The 23902-nt window shown below is 35.3% G+C and overlaps 1 protein-coding gene across 1 annotated transcript; it reads left to right on the top strand.

Annotated features, from left to right (window-relative positions):
* The first annotated feature begins 2843 nt into the window (after positions 1-2843).
* On the top strand, positions 2844-13789 carry LOC133302601 (DNA repair protein recA homolog 3, mitochondrial-like). The gene is made up of 6 exons (XM_061502413.1): positions 2844-2957; positions 3431-3518; positions 4408-4580; positions 4933-5079; positions 6085-6219; positions 13333-13789. Exons 1-6 carry the CDS (start codon positions 2859-2861, stop codon positions 13717-13719), a joined length of 1029 nt encoding a protein of 342 aa, XP_061358397.1. The 5' UTR covers positions 2844-2858; the 3' UTR covers positions 13720-13789.
* The last annotated feature ends 10113 nt before the right edge of the window (positions 13790-23902 follow it).

The following is a 23902-nucleotide window of genomic DNA, read 5'->3' as shown; positions in this document are numbered from 1 at the left end:
TAGGGCTATGATCATATGAATTATATAGTTAAAAGCATGAAAATCAAGGTTATTTGGTGAAAAAACATGAAAAATTAAATTAGGAACTAACATAATTGATTCTTGCTTGTTTTGAAGGTAAATTGATATAAATTGGAGCAAGAATGAAGTTAAAGAACTTGGAGTATAAGATTGAAGATCAAATAAGCACGGCTTAGAAGCAAGATTCACATCCAAGGAAGGCGTTTTAGTGCGCCTAAACGTGCTAAAACACATTAGATAGAGAGAAAAATGAAGAAAAGCTACTGTGGGAGCGCACTAACATGGGTTATCATGAAGAAAATTCCCTTCGAAGAGTGTGCTAAAGCGCGCTCCAGAGCACTAAAACGTGTTCCTCTAGTCTCGAAGTGCAAATGCCCTTATGCGATCCAACTTAGGCCTAATTTGTTGCTTTCACTTAGGGCACAGATCTTATACCTATAAAAGGGATTTTTAGAGCAATAGGTACCTTTTGACGATTTTGAAGAGTGGAATCCTGATTTTGGTTATAGAAGTGCGTCATTCATGCTTTGGAGCACCGAAGGCGGGTGAATTCAAGAATATGTTAGGGATTTTGAAGATTCACAACGTCATTACACCAATGGAGTTTGGGGAAGCTTTTATATCTTTTTGTGTTTTTGTATTCGCTATGCTAGACTAGATTTCTTTGTAGTTAGGATTAGATGGAACTCAATTGAACCTTTATGTTTAAGGATTGAATGTTTAATTTAATTTCCCTTTTTATATTGCATGAATTTTTTTACTCTTAATGCTTCTATGAGTTGCTCGTTGTAGATTGATTTAGGGTAATTGTATGACAATAGTAATATTGGTATATGATCCATGCATGATAAATTCATTGTAATCCTCATGATTATAGGAATAGACATATGATAATTATGCAATCTTGTGATTCTTGATCTCAATATTTATTTTTTTGGGGAATAACTGGGGAACTAGGATTCTTTCAAGATTATAAAGAATTAGAGTGTTAAGGGAACTAAGTCCTAATTAATTTAGAAGAATCGATTGACAATATATTAAAGGCGATTACTTATGGGTTTAATTCATAACATAAAGGGAAAATTGAGGGAATCAAAATCCTAACTGCGTCTTTCTTGATTGTCAAAACAATTTACATTTAAATTCTTACTTTTAATTTTTCTTTCAAAAATTCTTGTAAATGGTTGTCCAAATAAAGCGTGAATAGTAAATTAATGATTGAAATTCTAATTCTCGTGGAAACGATCTCGTACTATGGTACATTTTATTATTTTTACGACCGATACACTTGTCGAAGTCGCAACAATGACTTTGCTAATGCTATTTTTTATTATTAAATCTATTTTATTTCAACATAAAATACGAGATTACCTTACAAGTTTCCAATTACTGGTAAACGTCTATTTTTTTTTTTTCAAAATCAAAGAAGTTTCCAACAAGTTTACTCAATAATTCATTTTACTTGATGTTACTCTTATTAAGGAATGTTTTTTCATTTTAATAGTATGATTTTCCTTCGAACGTAAATTTTTTTAAGAGATTGATGTTTATCCTTTTAAATGATATAGAATTATGTTATTTTAAATGAAAGAAAGAGATACACAATGGAAATAATGCGGGAAGAAAATGAGAAGTTTATTTTTAATTTAAATTTTAAATAAAAAATATTAATTTTAACTAAAATGACACAAACATTTTCTCCAAATTTTAAATAGTGATTTACTATTTTTTTTTGAAAATTTCATGGCCCGGGCCCAATACATTAAACGGCATGGGCCCGTGTAATTGGAAATTGAAAATGGAGGGAAAGTCAAACCCTAAAAACCAGGCAAATGGGTTCATGTAATGATGTAATTGCAATGCAAATGCACCCAATATAATTTTGTTATTTTTTTTTGTTTAAATAAATAAAAAAACACAAAAGACATTCCATTTTCCCTCAGTTCACAGAACACATTCCATTCCATTCGCCATTGGTGCTTCTATTCTATGGCGAGGTTGCTTCGAAACACCAATACTTCCCTCCTCAAGCGCTTTTTCTTCCACCCTGACCTTCCTACGGTGAAGCATTACATGCTTTCTTTCTTCTCTAAGATTTTTTTTTTTTTTTTTTTTTTTAAATTTTTATCTGCATACCTACTAAGACATTGGTTTTGGTGCATGAATGATGAGTGATTCATTTACCCTTTTGCTTGCTCTTGCTTGCAGGGCTTTTTCTTCAAACCAGGAGTATTGGGCACTTCTCAAGTTTTGAGCTTTTCAACTAAAGGTTTTCGGAACTTTCTTCATAACCTCACGACTTAAAAACATAAATATCACGTGGAAAGTGTTGAAAACAAGTCTACTCTGTTGCTTAAATTGCCGTAGTTTATATGCATAGAAGTTATGATGATCATAAATAGGGTCTTGGATTAGTAAGTCCAGTGTGGTAAGTTTTCAGTCATTTCAGTTTGATGGTCTAATATGACTTAATGAGACATGGGGAATTTGTTGGTAGCAGTAATGCCTATTCATTTGTGGTTTTGACTATAGAATCTAGATAGATACTTGTGGTTAGTGTAGTATTGAGTGAACCAAACTGGAACAAAAAAATAGTACTTTTTGTTGCTCGAGTTTTGTGCATTTGAGTCATAGTACCTTTTTTTTCCCCTTTGGGTTTTAGTTAGAGTTTACCCTGATTTTAGCTTAGTGATGTTTTTTATTTTTGTATACGTGAAGGTAAAAGGCACTCTAAATCAAATGGAAGTGACTCAAGTGAAGAAAACATGTCTAAGAAAGATTTGGCCCTTCAACTAGCCATGGATCAGATCACTTCTGCATATGGAAAGGGATCTATCATGTGGCTTGGTCGTTCTGTCTCGCCCAAAAATGTACCTGTGGTGTCAACTGGTTCTTTTGCTCTTGATATAGCACTAGGAGTCGGTGGTCTTCCAAAGGTATCCTTAGATCCTTGCATAGAAAAGTATATTTTTCTTCAGTTGTACCTGAACCAATGTTGAACTTGTTTTTAATGTATTGAATAAGTTGCTCTTGCTGATGGCAAAAGAGTTTTTTTTTTCGCTGGCCCAATTTGTTAATTTTCCCTTGACATTTCTTTTGCATATTTCTTTTGGCAAGTATACGCCAATTACACTTTACAATTTTATCTGACATATTGCAAAAATAAGTGTGAATTTCGGTTTTATATGGCCATTATCACTTGTTAATCTTCTTGACTGATTGATTGGGCGTGACTGTTTACTCTGTAAAGTATGTTTCTGGTTATGAGATATTATTTCCCATATGCATGATATGGTGTGTGTGTGTGTGCGTGTATATATATTGAGAAAAAGTCAGGAGAAAATCAACCTTATGTTTCATTATGCAACAGCTATATACTGATTATTGTATGTAACTGTGATGTCTGTAGGGTCGTGTTGTGGAAATATTTGGTCCAGAGGCTTCTGGAAAAACAACTCTTGCTTTGCATGTGATATCGGAGGCACAGAAGCTAGGAGGTTATCTTTATATGCTATCTTTGATGAAATAATTGTAATGTCTAGTTGTTTATTGCTTTTTTTTTTTTTTTTTTGTACATAGTTGTTTATTTGTTTTTGATTTTATTAGATTTAGCATTTCAACTTTTGTCTTGTGTATATATGACTGTAATAGCAATGTAATAATCATTGTTATGCAGTCACAATTGTTCTAATATTTTTCCCGGATGATGCAATACTTTGGATGGCTGCTTTTTTATTATGGTTTTTATTTTTTATAACTTTTTAATGAATGTCGAAATCAGTTTCTAAAACACTCTTTTTGTCTAAAATTGTTTGGAATGGAGATTTAATGCTTTCATTCATAAAAGGTTTCTCATTTTTTCAACCTGTGCTTCAATACTATGCCAACAATTTGTAGGTGCTTCCAGTTTTCTAGTTGTATGAAAATGGTTGTGTTCTACCCTCGCCACTTCTCTTATTTTTTTTTTTTAATACAGAAGAAAGAGATTGTCTGTATAATTTGAAATTTTCACAATAATTATCTTTGTGGGCTATGTTAATCTTTCGGGCTGTTCCCATTAGTTTAAGGGTTCGCTTTTTCTGTAGTTACTGCAGATAAGTTATCTGCAGTAAACCCAATACGACGTCGTTTTGGGCAGAAATCATGGTGTTTTTATAATTTTAATTTATTTCAGGGTTATAATAGTCTTTATATTTATAATTTTTTAATATTTCAATACCAAAACGACGTCATTTTTTGAATAAATGCAGATAACTTATCTGCATTAACTGCAGAAACATTTTTCCCTTAGTTTAATAGGAATGATGACAAGCAGCCCCGTGTATTTTTAGTACTATAAACAACTTGTTAAAAGTATCTGTGAATCAATTTGTTTGTATCATGCAGGCTATTGTGCCTTTGTTGATGCTGAGCATGCACTTGATAAGGCACTTGCAGAGTCTATTGGCGTAAATACTGAGAACTTGCTTCTTTCACAACCAGATTGTGGTGAACAAGCACTTAGCCTTGTGGATACCTTAATCCGGAGTGGTTCAGTTGATGTAATTGTTGTTGACAGCGTAAGTATGGAACTCTTTCATCTTTTATTTTTATTTATACTTTCTTATTAAATGAAATAATTCTAATGTAACTTTTGCGCCTGGAGATCTTTGCGGTTGTCTGTATCATGCAGCAAATACTGTGTTTGATTATAAGTTCTTGGGAGCCTGAAATATGTGATGTGGTTACTTTTTTAGAATTGACACATTATTTAGCATTGACATATGACCTAATTTTAGAAGTTCTTAATTTTTGTTTCCTTTTTAACTTTGATATGGTTTAGATTATGTCATTGGTATCTTGTTTTTCTGGTTTGATGTTCTTATAAGTTGAGTAAATATCTTTAACTTCTTGCCATGTTTCCATTTATAGGTGGCTGCTCTTGTTCCTAAAGGTGAGCTTGATGGTGAGATGGGTGATGCTCACATGGCAATGCAGGCTAGGTTGATGAGCCAGGCGCTTCGGAAATTGTGCCACTCCTTGTCACTTTCACAGTGTATATTGATTTTTATAAACCAGGTATCAGCTGCAGTTGCTGATTGCACTGTCATCAATTTTCCTATTACCAAGTTATGAATATTATTTTATCTTGAGCAATGTAGCAGTATGCATAGCAAACTTCGATTTGGGTTTTTCTGATGCCTACTAATTTCATCTTGGTCTATGACTATATTTTCTTGACTTTTTGAGCCAAAGCTGTTCATTTCCATTTAATGGTTGAGCTTGGGATTAGTTAGTGTCTGATAGCCAATGTGATTTTACGTTAATTAGTATGAGTTCCACAGCTTTAATTAGTACTTTCTATAACTTCTACTAGATTGCTGTGTTGACATTAAACTTATGCTTCCACTCTAGCTTTGTTCTGCTGGTGTTTTTTCCTATTTAATGCTATTGCCTATCTACATTTTCATCCTTTCTTTTTTATCTGGCTAAAGTTGCATGTATGCATGATAAATTTAGTGCATGCCTTTTATATGTAAAGTGTAATCTTAGAGATAAAATGCATAAGCTATGCATTAATTGGGGTGAAGCTTTTGACAATGAGGACATATAACATGCATCTGGAATCCTAAAAGATTCACTTCAAATTCTTTTTTTTTTCCCTTGTTCTTCACCCGTTTCCTTCTAATAGAAAATGATTTTTTGGATATTAAGGAACATGGGTTTTATTTCTGGGTTAAATATCAGATCCGTAAGCTCTAAACTAAGAACATCGAATGTGTTGATGTACTTTTGCTTTCCTAAATGTCTAAATTGTTTTAATGTGATACTGATCTATTGGCACTGATGTATTGGTGTCCCAGTTGCCATTTGCTAATGAACTAATTTTGTAAATTTGTGGAGAGTTGAGCTTACTTTGGCCTACATGATTGAGCTTGGTTGAGAAAATTGTATGATCATAGGTAGACGTGGATGTAATTATCTTTTACTGTTGTTTATATATAATGTAAGAATATATGCATCGTCTCTTTTCAGTATAAGTAATTTTGTTCAAATTATGGGAACTCGTGTATGCTTTTCCAGGTGAGGTCAAAGATTTCTACTTTTGGGGGATTTGGTGGGCCAACTGAAGTTACTTGTGGCGGTAATGCATTGAAATTCTATGCTTCTGTGCGGCTAAATATCAAAAGAATAGGGCTTGTCAAGAAGGGTGAAGAGGTACAAATCATCTATTTATTCTTCTCTTCTCTTGCCTTCTGCTTTAGTATTACCATGCTTGTTCAAATATTGGTTTCAAATAAGTGTGAATAACAAGGTTGTTAAATTGTAATACGTATTATGAATCGTTGGTTGGTTTTGTATCGTGAATCGTATCAAATTATAAGATTAAGAAATATTAAGGAAAATGATTTAAAAATATATTGCATCATATATCTTACTCATAAGTAGTTTAAACATTTCTGTTTTCCAAGTTCTCTGTTTTCCTGTTCTCTATTTTTCTCAAAGTTTGAAACTAAAAGTCTTTGTTTTAGTATTTTCTTGCGCAAGTCTCTGTTTTAAGTTGTTCTCTTGCGCAAGTCTTTTAGTGTTTTCTTTTTTTAACGCATTAATTTGAATGACTTTCCAGATTTGTATTAATTTGAATTTGAACAACTATGTTTCCCAATCTTTAAGTTACTTTCCTGATTCGTATTAATTTGAATTTTGAATCGCTTTTGAATCATATTGGATTGGATTCTGCATAGTCGTTTCGATTTCCAAATCTGGAATCACAGATTTTGGATTGAATTTCGGATCGCAAATTTTGATACAATTCACGATACGATACTGAATCACATGATTTCACTATACTTGTTCCAAAACACGGCCTATTCCGATACATGTTGCGATCACGACAAGTATACCGGTCGTACAAGTAATAAAGTGGTAAAGTAGGATATCGTTCCCACGATGATTGATTTATCAAGAACTAACTTATCTACGCGATCAAAGTTGGATTGACCATAAAGGTTTGTGAATAATGATTTAAATGTAAAAACGCTAAATAAAACTACCAACTAACAATTATCAAGATCAAGAACCACGAACACAACTGAAAATTGGAATAAAATCGAGTATTCAAAAGGCATAGCTAGGGTGTTGATTTCCCCAACGTCTTCCTAATGAATCTACCCTTTCCTTTAACTAACATTCAGTTCATGTTATTGAAAATTCTTTCTAAATTAATTGAACCCCAATGCCTTAGTGATTCAATCCTTTACCCTATTCAAAACCCTAATCCCTTAGTGATCTCTCTTAGGGCAAGCATTAAGAACAAGAATTAAAAGTCATAGATTTCACAAGTCTATCCCTAGATCAAGCAAAACCTAGCAATTAGTCAATTTGAATCACTTGAAAAAGGGTATTCTGATATATTTTAGAATTCTGAAATAATATGATACAAAGAGGTCTCTATTTATAGAGACCAAAAACCCTAATTCTTGACCTAATGGGCTTGGCCCAATACAACAAATACTAATAATAATAAAAGACCTAATATTTACAACACTCCCCCTCAAGCTGAGGAATAGATATTTATCATTCCCAGCTTGCTAGTAAGTTCTTGAAATCTATCTGAAGGAAGTCCCTTTGTCTATAGATCAGCTAATTGACGCCCAGTGGGAATGTATGGAGTGGTAATCAACCCGCTATCAAGTTTCTCTTTGATGAAATGGCGGTCGACCTCAATATGTTTAGTCCGATCATGTTGAACTGGATTATGAGCTATACAAATAGCGGACTTATTATCACATAGCAGCTTCATAGGTCCCTCACATTTTATTTTGAGATCATCAAGTACAATTTTCAGCCACAGTAACTCACAAATGCCTTGAGCCATAGCTCGAAATTCAGCTTCTGCACTTGATCTGGCAACCACATCTTGTTTCTTACTTCTCCATGTCACCAAGTTACCGCAAAGAAACATGCAATAACCAGTGGTAGAACGACGGTCAGTCACGGATCCAGCATAATCAGCATCAGTGTAGACTTCTAAAGAGAGATTACCATCACGTCGGAATAACAATCCTTTATCAGGAGTAGCTTTAAGATACTGAAGAATTCTCTCTACTGCCTGCATGTGTTTCTCCTTTGGATCGTGCATAAACTGACTGACAACACTAACAGCATAAGCTAGGTCTGGCCTAGTATGGGCCAGATATATCAATTTTCCAACTAGCCGTTGATATTGTCCTTTATCAACTGGAGGACTCTCCTCTTCAAAGCCTATCTTGTGATTCTGCTCAATAGGAGTATTAGAGGGTTTACACCCGAGCTTCCCTGCTTCTTTGAGAAGATCCAAAACATATTTCCTCTGACTGATAAAAATTCCTTTGCTTGAATGAGCTACTTCTATCCCTAGGAAATATCTTAGTTTCCCAAGGTCTTTGACTTCGAACTCAGAGGCAAGTCGTGTCTGCAGAATCTGTCTCTCCACAAAATCATCACCTGTGATAATAATATCATCAACATATACAAGGAGCACAGTAAGCTTCCCATTTTGGGAGTGCTTGAAGAAAAGAGTGTGATCTCCTTGACTCTGTCTATATCCTAAGGTCATCATAACCTTAGTAAACCTTCCAAACCAAGCACGAGGTGACTGTTTCAATCCATACAAGGCCTTTTTTAATCGACAAACTTTATTTTTCCCCTTCACAGAATCAAAACCAGGCGGGATTTCCATGTAGACTTCTTCTTCTAACTCACCATTGAGGAAAGCATTTTTCACATCAAATTGATTTATATCCCAATTGTAATGGGCAGCAAGGGACAACAAGATTCTCACTGTATTCATCTTTGCAACTGGAGCAAAGGTTTCTTCATAATCAATGCCATAGGTTTGAGTGTAACCTTTGGCGACTAATCGAGCCTTGTATCTCTCAAGAGTGCCATCAGAATTATATTTCAGGGCATAAGCCCATCTGCACCCTACTGCTTTCTTTCCGTTGGGTCTATCAATAACCTCCCACGTTTTATTTTTCTCCAACGCATTCATCTCCTCTTGCATGGCTTGAGCCCAATTCCCATCTTTCAAAGCTTCCTGTACTGATTTTGGGATTGAAGTAGAATCTAGTGCTGAAACAAAGCTTTTGTGCTGCACAGAAAGATTAGCAGAGGAAACAAAATGGGAGATAGGGTATTGAGTACAAGAGGGACAGGAAGAACAAGTTTTCTTGGAACAAGATCTTTTTCCTTTTCTTAAAGCAATGGGTAAATCATCTGAAGCAGTAGTAATGGGTAAGTCATCAGAAACAGTAGTAATGGGTAAGTCATCAGACGTATTAACATCATGATCAGAAATATGAGATTCAGGACTTACCAGTGGTTCAGACGATTGAGGTTGCTGTTGAGGCAATGTGGGCTGTTTCCTTCTTTGATATACCAATTCAGGTGTCACAATCTTCCGTATCTCTGGTGTATTTGATGTATCAGTCATAGGAGGATCAGTCACAAGAGGATCAGACATAGACACATTAGGAACAGGAACAAGAGGAAGAGACACTGACACAGGTGAAGAAGTAGACACTGAAGATTCAAAGAAGGAAGGTGATGAGTCTTCTGGTGAATTATTCTTCCCCTGAAGATGAGGACCTTGGAAAAAGGACTCAGATTCCTGAAATGTAACATCCATAGAAACAAAAAATTTCCGACTTCCAGGGTGATAGCACTTGTAGCCCTTCTTATCAGGAGCATAACCAAGGAAGACACATTTAAGAGCCCTAGGATCCAACTTACTGCGATGCTGTTTATGAATATGAACAAAGACAACACACCCAAACACTCGAGGAGGAAGACTTTGCAAAGTTGGAACAGAAGGAAAAAAAGAAGTCATGGAGTGAATAAGACTTACATGATCGAGAACCCGAGTGGGTAGACGATTGATCAAGAACGCTGCAGTAAGAATGGCATCTCCCCAATAGCATTTGGGTACATGTGTTTGAAATAGTAAGGCACGAGCAACTTCAAGGTGACGATTTTTCCTTTCAGCAACCCCATTTTGTTGAGGGGTGTCTACACAAGTAAGTTCATGAATCATACCTTGATTTTTTATAAATTGGGAAAAAGAGTGATTGACATATTCAGTACCATTATCTGTCCTTAGTCTTTTGATATTTTTACAAAATTGAGTCTCAATCATTTTATAAAATTGAAAGAACAGTTGTGGTACCTCAGACTTTTCACGCATTAAGTAAACCCAAGTGACACGAGTGTAATCATCAATAAAAGAAACAAACCATTTATTTCCAGAAGAATGAGGGACCTTAGAAGGACCCCAAACATCAGAATGAATAAGATCAAAAGGTTCAACACTCTTAGTAATACTAGAAGGAAAAGACACACGATGATGCTTAGCAAATTCACAAACATCACAATGAAAAGACTCAACAGACTTAGACAAAAACAATGACGGGAATAAAGATTTGAGTAAACTAAATGGAGGATGACCTAAACGCTTATGATGCAGCCAAATTAAAGAATCAACAGTTGATTGACCATGAGACATGAATGTGTGATCTATTACTTTATTTGCGGGAGATTGTGACACCAGATAGTACAGCCCACCTTGCTCTTTAGCACTACCAATCGTCTTCCCTGTGGCGAGATCCTGAAAAACACAATGGGTAGGGAAGAAGGTTACAGTACAATTCAAATCTTTTGTAATTTTGTGAATAGAAAGAAGATTCGTGGAGAGTTTAGGAACATGAAGAACATCCTTAAGATGTAAGGACTGCTGTAAGTTTATGTCACCAGAACCCGCAACTGATGTATGTGAGCCATCAGCTATGGATATTGTATGAGTTCCAATGGTAGGATGATAAGAAATAAAGGAGTCAGCACAACAAGCCATATGATCAGTAGCACCAGAATCAACAACCCAAGAATGTTTAAAATCATTACATGAAGAAATGAAAGAATGAGTTTTGGAGCTCATACCAGTCATAGCCAAAGCACTAGTATCAGATGGCTTACTCAGATAATCAAGAATGGTTCGGAGTCGTTCCAACTCATCTGGACGAAATGCAGATTGGGTCTCATTAGGTGCAGGGGTTATTTCAGAAGAAGTAAAATGCGCTTGACCACGCATCCTTGCCATCTTTTCTAAGACAGTTTGCTTTCCATAAAGGCGAAAGCATAAATCCTTGATATGACCTGTTCTTTTACAATAAGAACACCATCGATCATTTCTCTTAGGTCTAGAAGAGGTACCATCATAAAATTTTGAAAAAGAACTCCTTTGAGAAGAGGCCATACTGCACAGCAAATGGTCAAAGAAAAGCTCCAAGAAGCCACAAAATCACAAACAAATACTAAACAACGTCAGATCTGACCGGAACAGTAACACAGCGGCCGAAACAGTAACACAGTGACCGGAACAAATACCGGAACAAATACCAAACAACGTCAGATCTGGTCGGAGGCAAGAAATTGGTGAAAGAACAAACTCCAAGAAGCCAAGAAATTATGAAAAAATACCAAACGATGTCCGATCAAAGTAGAGAGCACAGATCCAGAACCGGCTTGGAGAGACGATCAGAACCGTGGTGGTCCGCGGCCGAGAACCACCGTTACGCGCTGTCACGCGCCGGTGAAGCTGGCGGCGCGTGGGATTCACGCGCAGAGACAAGGGCGGCGCGTCTGACCTCCGATGGTGCTGGGTTTTTCAGGCGAAGGTCGTCCGGCGAGCGCGATGGTTTCTGTGGCTGTTCGGAGTGAAGAATCCACCGGAAAAAGGTTACAATCGCGATGAACAGGTTCTGTACGGTGGTTCTGTACGTTGATTCTGTGAACGTTTGCTTCTGGTTGTGTAATAGACAAGAAAAAGAAAGAGGAACAGTGAAGCAATGGTCTTCTCGGTCCAAGAGGTCCCCGGAAAAAAAATTTCCGGTGGCGGCTGATGGCAGCGAGAGACGTGAAAAAGAATAGAAAGGTTTCGTAGGCGCGGAAGCAGAGCCCTCTGGATCGAGAGCTCTGATACCAACTTGAAAAAGGGTATTCTGATATATTTTAGAATTCTGAAATAATATGATACAAAGAGGTCTCTATTTATAGAGACCAAAAACCCTAATTCTTGACCTAATGGGCTTGGCCCAATACAACAAATACTAATAATAATAAAAGACCTAATATTTACAACAGAATCCTACACCAACATCCCTCTTGTCATGTAAGATTCTAGTGTTCATTCAAGATTGGCCAGATCAAAAAACGAATTAGGAATTAAAAACAGATTAATTGCATAACATGAAATTAAGTATTAGTTTACAGGAAATGAAAAGATAACACTAGGAACCCATTGGTTCCATCTAACCCTAGCTATAAAAAGGAAAATGGCCTAGCATGTTGAAAGAAACAAAAACAAAACAGGAAAAGAGATGAAAGCTTACGATAAAACTTGATAAAATGGGATCCAAGGTGAAGTCTTCAATGTTCCTCTTACTTCTCCTCTCAGAAAGCTGCTGCTCTGCCTCCCAAATTGTGCAAAAGCCCCTTAGAAAACCCTAGGTCGTGCCTTTTAAACGAGAAGATCCATGGGCTTTTTCTTTGACGTCGCTCGCTGTAGCGAGCATTACAACGAGTTACTCTGAAATTTGTTCCTTTCTTGCTAGTTTTCTTGTTCCTGTGAGTTATTTGAGGAGAAGCTCTGAAATTTGGTCTTTTACGTGCTTGGGCTTCCCTTATTTGGTTTTGGCTCCAATTTAGCATCTTTTCCTGAAAAACACGGACAATTTGTAATCAGTATCATATCAGACATTAAAACTCTAAAGTCTCTTGCAACTCAATGAAAACTATCATGTCTTTGACCATATTCAACAATATTAAGCACCTTTTGGTCTTAAAAGCATGATATATATAAGACGTAATACATGTCTTCAATACGTATCATTCAATCTTCGTACCAAATTGTATTGCATAATACGTGTATCGTGTGATACTGACAAATGAGGGAATGTCAATCTTCTGAGCTTAATGATATCGTCTGTTGAGAGAGAGAGAAAAGAGAGGCATGCGTTGAAATTTGTGTGTCTAAACTATACACTGGAGTTTGGATTATATAGCCGAAAAACAATAAATGCGAACATAATTGGCATTCTAATTACTGTAATTACATGCTTTTGGCTACTCTATACAATAAACCTTGACACTATTTACTATTTACATGGTTTCCAACACTCTTCCTTAAGATAGAAGCATATAGGTCATATTTTCTGCGGGTCTTAAGATTTCGTTAAATACATTAAGGTATAATTTATGGGGTGAACAGTTATCCTTTATGGCATTTTTACTATGCAGACTTTAGGAAGCCAGGTTCTTGTGAAGGTTGTGAAGAACAAGCTTGCGCCTCCATTTAAAACAGCACAGTTTGAGCTTCAGTTTGGCAAGGGTATATGTAGAGAAGCAGAGATCATAGAGTTGAGCCTAAAACACAAACTCATCAAAAAGAGTGGTTCATTTTACGAATATAACGGCCGGAATTTCCACGGCAAGGATGCTCTGAAGAGGTTCCTCGCTGACAGTGATAATAGTACACAAGAATTAACAACAAAGCTTAGGGAGAAGCTTCTTAATGTGGAGATAGAAATGGTGCCAGAGGCGCAGGTGATGATTGGAGATGTTACAGTAGAAATGGCATCACTTGATTCTACTGATGAGGAAGCAGCTGTAGCTGTAGAAGCATGAATTTGCAAATGACCTTAGAAGTATGGCATGCTCTATTTTCCCTGCTTCAAAAAATGGACCCTTGTGGTACTTTTTTGGTCAGATGAGGTTTTTTCACACTCCTTTAGTATGAGGCTAATCCTTACTCAGAGTAACCATTGTGATTTGTGTACGCTCACAAAAGGGCTCACTCAAATGAAGGAGGGCCTTAATATCTCATGTTTCTGGTTTGGAATCACGTAATTCCCTCTTGCAGCTACATGGAACTTTGCCTTTGTAAATTCAATTTTATGGTCATTTTGTAGGCCATGAGTCATGGTACGTCTAAGTTTTGTGGGATTAGGAATCAAGGGGCGTTAGTCATTGCCAATATATAAGGATATCGATCTACAATTTGTATAAAATGATATTGGTGCATATGTGTCTCATCTGAAATGTGTGGTGCTCTTCCTATACTCTTTTTTTTTTTTTTGAAAGATTCCTATAATCTTTCCAATTCAATATAGTAGGAGCATGATAAAATGCTTATTTTGGGTGTTCGTTCAATTGTTATCAACAAATTTCTGATTTTTTGCAGAAAGTACAAACCTAACAAATCAACACGTGACAGTGTCACAAATCAACATTTGCACATGAAACTTGCATTATTAAACATTCGTGATTGCACAATTTTATTTATAATTTTTGGGAGCGATTATATTTATTACTATTTTAATCTTATTGTTCTTATTATCTGATTGGTTACTGTTTGGTTAATTTGAAATCAACAATAGTTAATTTTTTCTATTTTTTAATCGTTGATTTCAAATTGATCTAATGGTAACTAATCAAGTAATAAGAGTAATAAGATTAAAATGATAGTAAGTATAACTTTTTTTCATAATTTTAATATAATTACACTAAATGTATGAAATACATAATTTTCAAATAGTTTTCCGAATCTGTGTTGAAATTTTGGAATCACTCGCACATCTTAAGTTAAAGAAATAAAGAAATCAATTAAGTTTCACGTTAGCTTTATGATGTAATGATAAATTGTGGATTAACGTTCACCAAGAAAAATAAAAATTTGTGGATTAACTAAAATGTTCTTTCTTACTTGGGATAAAAATAGTATATAATACAGTGAATTTTTTTTGGGCTGATGGGTATAACAAAAATTAATTTCCTAAAAATATGAATAAAATTTTATATTAAAATAAGGTGGCAGCAAATTAACTTAAATTTCAAAGGGTAATAATTTCTTAGAACTTTTGAAATTGGGAAAAATGTTTATTCTTTTAAATGATATAACTTATATCCTTTCACTCTCACAAAGAGGTGGAACTCACACATTTATTTTTTTTGTCAACTCTCTCTCCTCCTTTATCTATCTCCTTCTCTCTCTTAAAATGATACAACTTTACATCCTTCAAAATGACACACACTTTACCCTTTGAAATTATATCAACTTCTCTCTAACAGTTCTATTTTATATACAGAGGAACATAAATATTAAAATAGAATTATTACCGACCTTATTAAGTCATTTGAACTTCGTTGGCGAGTAGATCAACGGGTGTCAAAACCACTTAACGAGACATGACATGATATAAATTTGACATAATATGAATACAATTTGACATTATTTGAATACATGTAATATGAACATGACATGACACTACACAAATTTTTATTCGTATTAAAATCTTCGACACAAACACGACCCACAAATTTTGCGGATTGATACGATCCGATATGAATAATATGCAAACTATGATTTAAAAAGGTAATTGACAAAAAAATTAAAAAAAATAGGTCGAATTTACCAAATTTTTTTTAAAAAAATATGGGTCAAATTCGTGTTGACATGATGCGATGTGAATTTTTGCATATCATATTTTCTCAACACGAAACTACCAGTTTTGAGATAATTAGGGTTCAAAAAGTTTATCACATAAACAGAGAGTTTTAGTACATTTGGGTTTATTCATTTTTAGGGAATTTTTTTTTAAAGAAACTCTTTCAACAGAACCTCAGCTACTTTTCCCCCTATAGGCATATTTGGTGTGACGTATAAGGTATGATAGTATAAGCTTATACTATACGTTATGACATTTTCAGTTGTTTGGTGTGACCATCGTATAGTATAAGCTTATACAACATAATCCCTTAATACATCAAAACGATGTATAACTTAATCCGGCCAAATGGTGAGAGATAAGGCCTGATAAGAGATTGATGTATTAATATCGTTGACCAATGTAATTCTCAAAATTTAATTTATATTTTGGACACACTGATCAATAAATTTTATAAAAATTAATATCATATGACATTTTTTGAAGAATTATATAAATTCTTTATTAAAGGATATTTTTATTAAAAATATTTATTTTTATCATATATAGTATTATATAGTGCATTACCAAATACTAGATGATATGATCTTATACAATATATTATTTTATACAATACCATGCCAAACGCTGGATAGTATTAAAATTCAATCAGGTCTTATACAATCAGGCCTTATACTATCAGGTCTTATACTATCAAGCCTTATTCTATACTATGTACCAAACATGTCCTATATCTCTTGTTGATTACATGCAAGCAGTACCAGAAATAAAGAAATACTACCTATACTTCCTTTTTGAACGACACCTTTTTTTTATCCATTGTTTTGTTTGAGGACCTTTTGATAAGAGCTGGCAAAACAGATTTAGTTTGTCGGGCTCTTCTGTTCCTCCTGTCAAACGGGGCAGGACGAGTTAAGTTTTTCAAATTCACACTCCGTCAAGCTTGCCCTGCCAAGCCCACTAGTCTGTATGGGTTGAGATTTTTATTTAATTTTTTTTAGAGTAAAATATCATCTGGTACAAATGAAATGGGATGAACTGAGTTTTTTAGACTATTTTCAAAGATGGGATAGAAAGAGTTGATTCGTTTTCTGACGGGTTTATGATAAGGTGAAACGGAGGCTTTCCACCTCTACTTTTGATACTGTGAATATAAATACTACCTATTTTTGAATGGAAAAATTTGAGACGATGAGAGTAGAGCAAAAAGTTTTCGTTTCCACACCGAAAAAAAAAAAGTTTTCGTTTTATGTAAACTGTTAGACATGCAGAAAGGCCAGATAGTCCTAGGGCCTAATATTGCAGGGATAATATCTCTTAATTATTTTTACTTTGTTGTATCTGATTTAATTTTTATATTTGATTTTTTTTTCATAAAAAACTTTAGATTATAAAGGAAAGGCACACCCCTTGCAAGTTCAGTGAAGACCGCTGATTGCAGTAAGGATTTGCGGTGAGATTATATATTGTCTATCAACCAGAAAAATCCAAGTCACTATTTAGATTCTCTTATTTTTAGTTTTTGTTTTTTTATAAATAGATGATAGGTCAATTAAATTTTGAGAAAAATTCTTATAATGAAAAATTAATTTTTTATAATAAAAAAATAAGAAGTCAAAAGTTCTTAGAAGGGATTTTTTTTAAGCTCTTATAAGCTATTATTGAATTGTGTATTTTTTTAGATGAAGAGTCATAGAGATAGATAGATTTTTATTAAAATATGTGCTTTTAAGCTAAAATTTGTATGTAATTATTAAATTTTTTTTAATTTTAACTTATACGTAATTTCTAACTTAAAAAAAAAATCCAAATAAACTCTAAGAAGCAAATGTAAGTTACTGCTAGCATGAGCTGATGATTCGACTGAATAGAGTGATTCAAATATATATTTAAATCATTCTGTCTAAAAGATACTTTTATTAGTATTCAAACCTAACTTTATCATGAACATTATACTTATTTAAGGAATTTTAATGTAAAAAGTAAAATAAAAAATGAGTCTCTTTTTTCGCATGTTATAGGAATTACCGCAAATGTTTTTTAACTATGTACTCTCCGAAATACATAGTTATAATATCAAATTTTTTTTTTTAATTATGTACTCCTGAAAATATATAGTTAAAAAGCTATTGTTGGTTTTCTTTTAATTATATACTTCCGGGAGTATATAATTAAAAAATAATTGCACAAATTCTTTGCAACATGAAAAACAAATTTCACATAAAAAAAATATTATGTAACCTTTTAATTGATATGAATATTTTATATTTATCTCAATATGAAAATACAAAATTACTCCTTCCCTCTTTCCTTCCAAATTCATCCATTCAACACGCCACCAATCAAGTTATCATTTGGTATTGACTAATGACTAGTATTAGACGTGAATGAATCTTACCTTCAAATCCTAACCTCTAAAAATACTCTACTAACTACTGCACCATTTTTCTTCTTTCCTTGTTTCAACTCATTTGGTTTGCTTTATGAGGAAGTGAGTTTCTTATATTTGTGGATCAATCTTCTTGTTATCATGCATTTTTTCAGACATTAGATAAGTCAAACTTGAAACTTCTACTTTGATTCTTTGAATGCTCTATCTAATCAAACTGAAATTCTAATCAAGAAACCGCAGGAATTACTAACAACAAAGAGAAGACTAAAAATAATATAAAATTGAATCTTGTGCTTTTCAATATTAGGTGGGGACCTGGAAGTTCGTCTCTACTAAAGTCTTCAAAAACTAGTACTTGTCCCCATCTCAAAAGGACTCAATTGTCTTACTAGAAGACGGACACCTCAATAATTAAATTAAGAAAGACCTCTGTCTAATGTTCTGATGACTTGATTTATATCTATATGAACATTGCTATTCATAACTGATGAATAGGCATTACTATTAGGGCTTAAATTGCTTCATCTTACTGATTGCTACGATGGTTCATTTTTTTTTTTTAATAAAACACAGACATTATGGTAGAGTTACCTTTCCCAAAATAAATTTGTTGTAGAACTTGAATTCAAAAGATCTTACTTAAGCGGAATTAAGAATGTACCATTAGAACCATGCAACCCCTTTGATTCGATGGTTCCTTTTCTTGCCAGGGTCAAACATGTCTGAGTACTGCAATTTGTCATAAGCGTTAGTTAGTGGTTAACTTTGAGGCTTCACACATAATCTTATTTTGTTCAATAGAATTTGCATCGTTACAAGTTGTGAGTTATCATTTTAGCATAATAAGGAAAATGATGCTTGTACAGCACTTTTTGTGCACCGTTTTTTTATTAAGAGTGTATATTATGCGGTTAACGATTATATTAATGGTTACTAATAAAAAAATCTGTTATGTCGTTAACGGGTACAAGAATATGTGCATACAGAAATTAGTTTAATTAGTTAGAGATTTTAGCAGTTGCAAAGTTTACAGCTTATCAGGGATCAATGGCATTTTCCAGGAATTGCATGAAGGAAACAAATGATTTTTTCTTTCTTTCTTTCTTGTTAGAGGGCCTTCTAGCGCTGTTTATGAAAGTATCTTAAACACTCTTATAGTACTCAGATCAATTGGTAAAATTGAAATTAATAATAATAAAAAAACAAAACCCATCTAATTTTATTCATTCCACCTATCCGTTTATGATTAATGTCACTTGAGGTCTATTATTTATTATTAGTTTTTTTGTTGTTGGTAGTCAAGTATATTATTTTTTACTTTTAGTAAAAGAATACCTATTTCCGTATTACCTATTCATGAAGATATGCTTCCTGTTTACGGATTAAAATAGTGTTCCTTCTTTGCAGGTTGATTCACATAAATAATATACAGTAAAGTACTTTTTGCGTTTTTAACAAAAAATTTTTGAGGGCCATTTTAATCTTTTAGAAAAAATATAGAAAAGTATGAAAGGATTGAATGATATGTGTTGTATTGCTTTGTGGCAGATAGCCAATTATATAAACAAATGACAACAAACTGAAACAAACGATAACAAACTATCGTAACAATACTAAACAAACTATCGTAACAATACTATATGGAGAACAAACAAATATCTTAACCAAATTATACAGATACAAGATATTAACAAACTCTTCCTAAAGACTTGGTCTTCATTAGTTGAAGAATAAGATCAAAGCTGATCTTATCCTAACACTCCCCCTCAAGTTGGAGCATGTAATGAAGAAGTGCCCAACTTGCTACGAAGAAAACTGAATTGCTTCATGCCAAGGGCTTTGGTAAAAATGTCTGCAATCTGCTGATCTGAATGAACATAAGAAGTAGCGATTGTATTTCGTAAAACATGATCTCGCACAAAACGACAATCGATTTCTATATGCTTGGTGCGTTCGTGGAACACTGGATTAGCAGCTATTTGCATAGCAGATTGGTTATCACAATGTAAAAGCATTGGCTGTGAATGGGGAACATCAAGAGAGTTTAAGAACGATTTGATCCATAATAACTCAGCTGTGGCTGCTGCCATTGCGCGATATTCAGCCTCTGCAGAGGAGCGTGACACTGTAGGCTGTTTCTTTGTTTTCCAAGAGATAGGGGAAGTGCCTAACATAATAAAATAGCATGTGACTGATCGCCTGGTAAGTGGACAACTAGCCCAATCGGAATCAGAATAAGCTCGAAGAAGAAGGTCATTTTCTGATTGAAGCAGTAATCCTTGACCGGGGTTAGCTTTTATGTATCGCAAAATACGTAAGACAGCTTCATATTGAGCTTCGGTGGGATTCTGCATGAATTGAGATAAAACATGGACGGAGTAGCTTAACTCGGGTCTGGTAATAGTCAGATAAACTAGACGTCCTATGAGCCTTCTGTACCGTGCTGGATCCGAGAAAGTGGGACTTTCTGTAATAGCAAGTTTATGATTTGTTTCAAGAGGAAAGTCACAAGGTTTGCATGCAAGGAGGCCAGCATCTTCCAATATGTCGAGAGCATATTTTCGTTGGCTTAGAAAGAGACCAGAAGAACTGTGAGCCATTTCTATTCCAAGAAAATATTTTAGAATCCCCAAATCTTTGATATGGAAGCATGAGTGGAGGAAAGTTTTGACAGCATTGCATGTGGTTGCATCATCCCCAGTTAAGATAATATCATCAACATAGATGAGAAGAGCGATGAAGTGACCATTCTTGTGTAAGGTGAATAGAGATAATCAGCCTTAGATTGAGTAAAACCGTAGGACTCAAGAGATGACCGCAACTTAGCAAACCAATTTCTGGGGGACTGTCGCAATCCATAGAGCGATTTATATAAGCGACATACTTGATGGGGTTTGTGATGCTGGAAGCCTTGAGGAACTCGCATATAAACTTCCTCTTTAAGATCTCCGTGTAAAAAGGCGTTTATAACATCTAACTGGTATAATTTCCACTTCTTGGCAACTGCTACTGCCAGAAGTGTCCTCACACTAACCATCTTTGCTACAGGAGCATATGTGTCAAAGTAATCTTCGCCAGGTATTTGATTATTACCAGCAATTACCAGCCGTGCTTTGAATCGCTCCACAGTACCATCCGAATTGTATTTGATGCGGTAGACCCACTTACAAGGGATTGCACGTTTACCAGGTGGCAAAGAAGTAAGCTCCCATGTTTTGTTTTGCTCAAGTGCATCAATTTCCTTTCGCATTGCTAAACGCCATCGTTCATCTGTGACAGCTTCTTTGAATGATTTAGGTTCGACTCCAGAAGAAATGGCAGCAAGAAACTGTTGATGTTCGGGAGAAAATTTAGAACAAGAAACAAAGTTAGCAATGGGATAAGGAATACCTGAGGATAGACTGGAGGAGGTAGAAGAGGCTGCTGGATTATATGCTATGACATTGGTGCATGTATAATTTTTGAGATATTTGGGAGGATGGCGAGAACGATGACCACGACCCAAAGTTTCTGATGCAGTAGTTGATGGTATTTGAGACTGTTCATGTTGGTCGACTAGATTATCTGATGTAACAGTGCCTGGTAGTATGGACTGTTCATAGTGTGCAACCAAAGGTAAAGAGCGTTGGTCAACATCTGCAGGAGTTGTAGGATGTGGTGCAATTTCGCAATCAACTGATTAAGTGGAAGAAGATGTGTCGTGTGCAACCGGTGTTGGTTCCGCTTCAACATGAGACTGCATTAGTTGGGAAACTTCAATGTTGGTAGGAGTTTCTGTTTGGGTTTCATAGGGAAAGATGGTTTCTTCAAATACCACATCTTTAGAGACAAATATGGTCTGTGTATCAAGGTTATAAAGCCTCCATCCTTTCTTGCCAAAAGGGTATCCGAGAAACAGGCATCGGACTGACCTTGCAGCAAACTTGTTTGACGATTTAGGACGTGGATGAGCATAACAAAGGCATCCGAAGACACAAATGTGATCGTAGTTTGGTGTACGATTAAAAAGGCGTTCAAATGGAGTCTGTCCTTGAAGAAGAGGTGTCGGGGTTCTGTCGATTAGATGAACAGCAGTGAGAACACATTCTCCCCAAAATTCAATGGGAAGATGAGCTTGAAAGCGTAGTGCCCGTGCTACATTCAAAATGTGTCTGTGTTTCCGTTCGACTCGTCCATTTTGTTGTGGTGTGTCAACACATGATGTTTGGTGTATAATCCCCATGTCTGAGTAAACCTTACGAAGATTAGTAGCACAGAACTCTGAACCATTGTCGGATCGTATTATTTTGACATTGGCATTGAACTGAGTACGAACCATCAAGAGAAACTGAGATAAGTATTGTAACGTTTCAGTTTTAGTCTTCATTAAATAAACCCAGACATTTCGGCTAAAATCATCCGCAATAGTTAAAAAATATCTTGCACCAGTTAAAGAAGCAGTTTGATATGGACCCCATATGTCACAATGAATAAGATCAAAACATGAAGTAGTTTTATTAATGCTAACAGGAAATACAATGCAAGTTTGTTGTGCTCTAAGGCAAATATCGCATACTGAAGAAGAAATTTCCTTATGTTTATTCATTGTAACAAAAGGGAGAAAATGCAAGGACTGAAACGACGGATGACCCAAGCGATGATGCCAAATATCTGCAGTCTGTTGTTTTTGAGCAGTACATGCAGTAAGAGAGGATCTTTTATTTAAGGAGTCATGCACATAAACACCAGCCTGCAATCTACCCAGTCCAATCTTGATCCTCGTTGTGGGGTCCTGCAATTCACATCCAGTGTGAGTAAAAGAAATAATGCAATTTGTATCAGCAAGTAATTGAGCAACTGAGATAAGATTGCATTTTAATTGTGGAACATATAACACATCCTGAAGAATAATATTGGATGTCAACTGAAAAATTCCTCGTTGAACTGATACGAGTTGATCACCATCTGGTAAGCCCATGTAAGTAGGTGGAATGGATTCAACATTCGAGATTAATTGAAGATTCCCAGTCATGTGTTGAGAAGCACCACTATCCACTAACCAGGTGTAATTTGGAATGTGCTTACCAGAAAATGTTGTAGTATTAGCAGAGGGTGTAGGAGAGACAACCATGTTGACAATCTGCTGAAGAATCTCAGGAGTCAGATTTGGAACGGAATTCGGGTTGGAAAACGTAGGTATGGCAGCTGCGGTTTGTGGTGCAGGAGAACTAATTGTGTAGTTCCTTTTGTCATAGGGTTTGCCACGTCCTCTACCCCGACCATAGGGTGGTTTTGCCATGAAGTTGGTAACATTTAGAGACATCATGGTATAGCTTACCACAGTGGCTGCATCGAACAGGATCCGCATTGGAGGAAAGGAGTTTTTGAATATCCCTTGTAGCATAGCTGAGCGCATCAGTTCGGGTTTCATGAGTCTGAGCCATATGGAATTGAGTCTCTTCTTGAACTAACGTGGAATACGCTTTGTTCAGAGATGGTAAATTTGGTTGGTTCAGCAGTTGTGTGCGGATTGTGCCAAACATAGCGTTGTCCAGGCCTAGGAGGAATTGATAGACCCGATCATCAGCCATTTCTTTTGTGATATGTTGAGTAACAGGACAATGACCACCATAAGGGCAATCAGGTAGTGCGCGTGCAACATCAAGTTCATCCTAAGCTCCCTGTAGTTTGGTATAATATTGACTGACCGAAATGCCCTGTTGTCGCACTGGAAAAGGTTTGCTTTCAGTTGATAAATTTTGGGAGCATTTTGAATGGAGTAGCGTTCCCGTAGATCATCCCAAAGGGCCTTGGCTGTGGGGAAATAATGAATATATGGCTTGAGTAGAGGATCAATAGTGTTGTGTATCCAACTGTTGATCATGGAATTGCAAAGAGTCCAAGCGTGGGTTTCATCAAATGCATCATTGGCAGGTTTGGTGATGGAACCGTCGATGAAGCCAACCTTATTTTTGGAAAGGAGAGCATTTTT

This window comes from Gastrolobium bilobum, unplaced genomic scaffold (assembly GCF_033153095.1).
Source record: "Gastrolobium bilobum isolate Gb01-03AN ecotype WA unplaced genomic scaffold, APGP_CSIRO_Gbil_v1 utg25720, whole genome shotgun sequence".
Lineage (NCBI taxonomy): Eukaryota > Viridiplantae > Streptophyta > Magnoliopsida > Fabales > Fabaceae > Gastrolobium > Gastrolobium bilobum.
The sequence above is the reverse complement of the archived record's forward strand: the minus strand, read 5'-3'. Positions and strand labels throughout refer to the sequence as shown.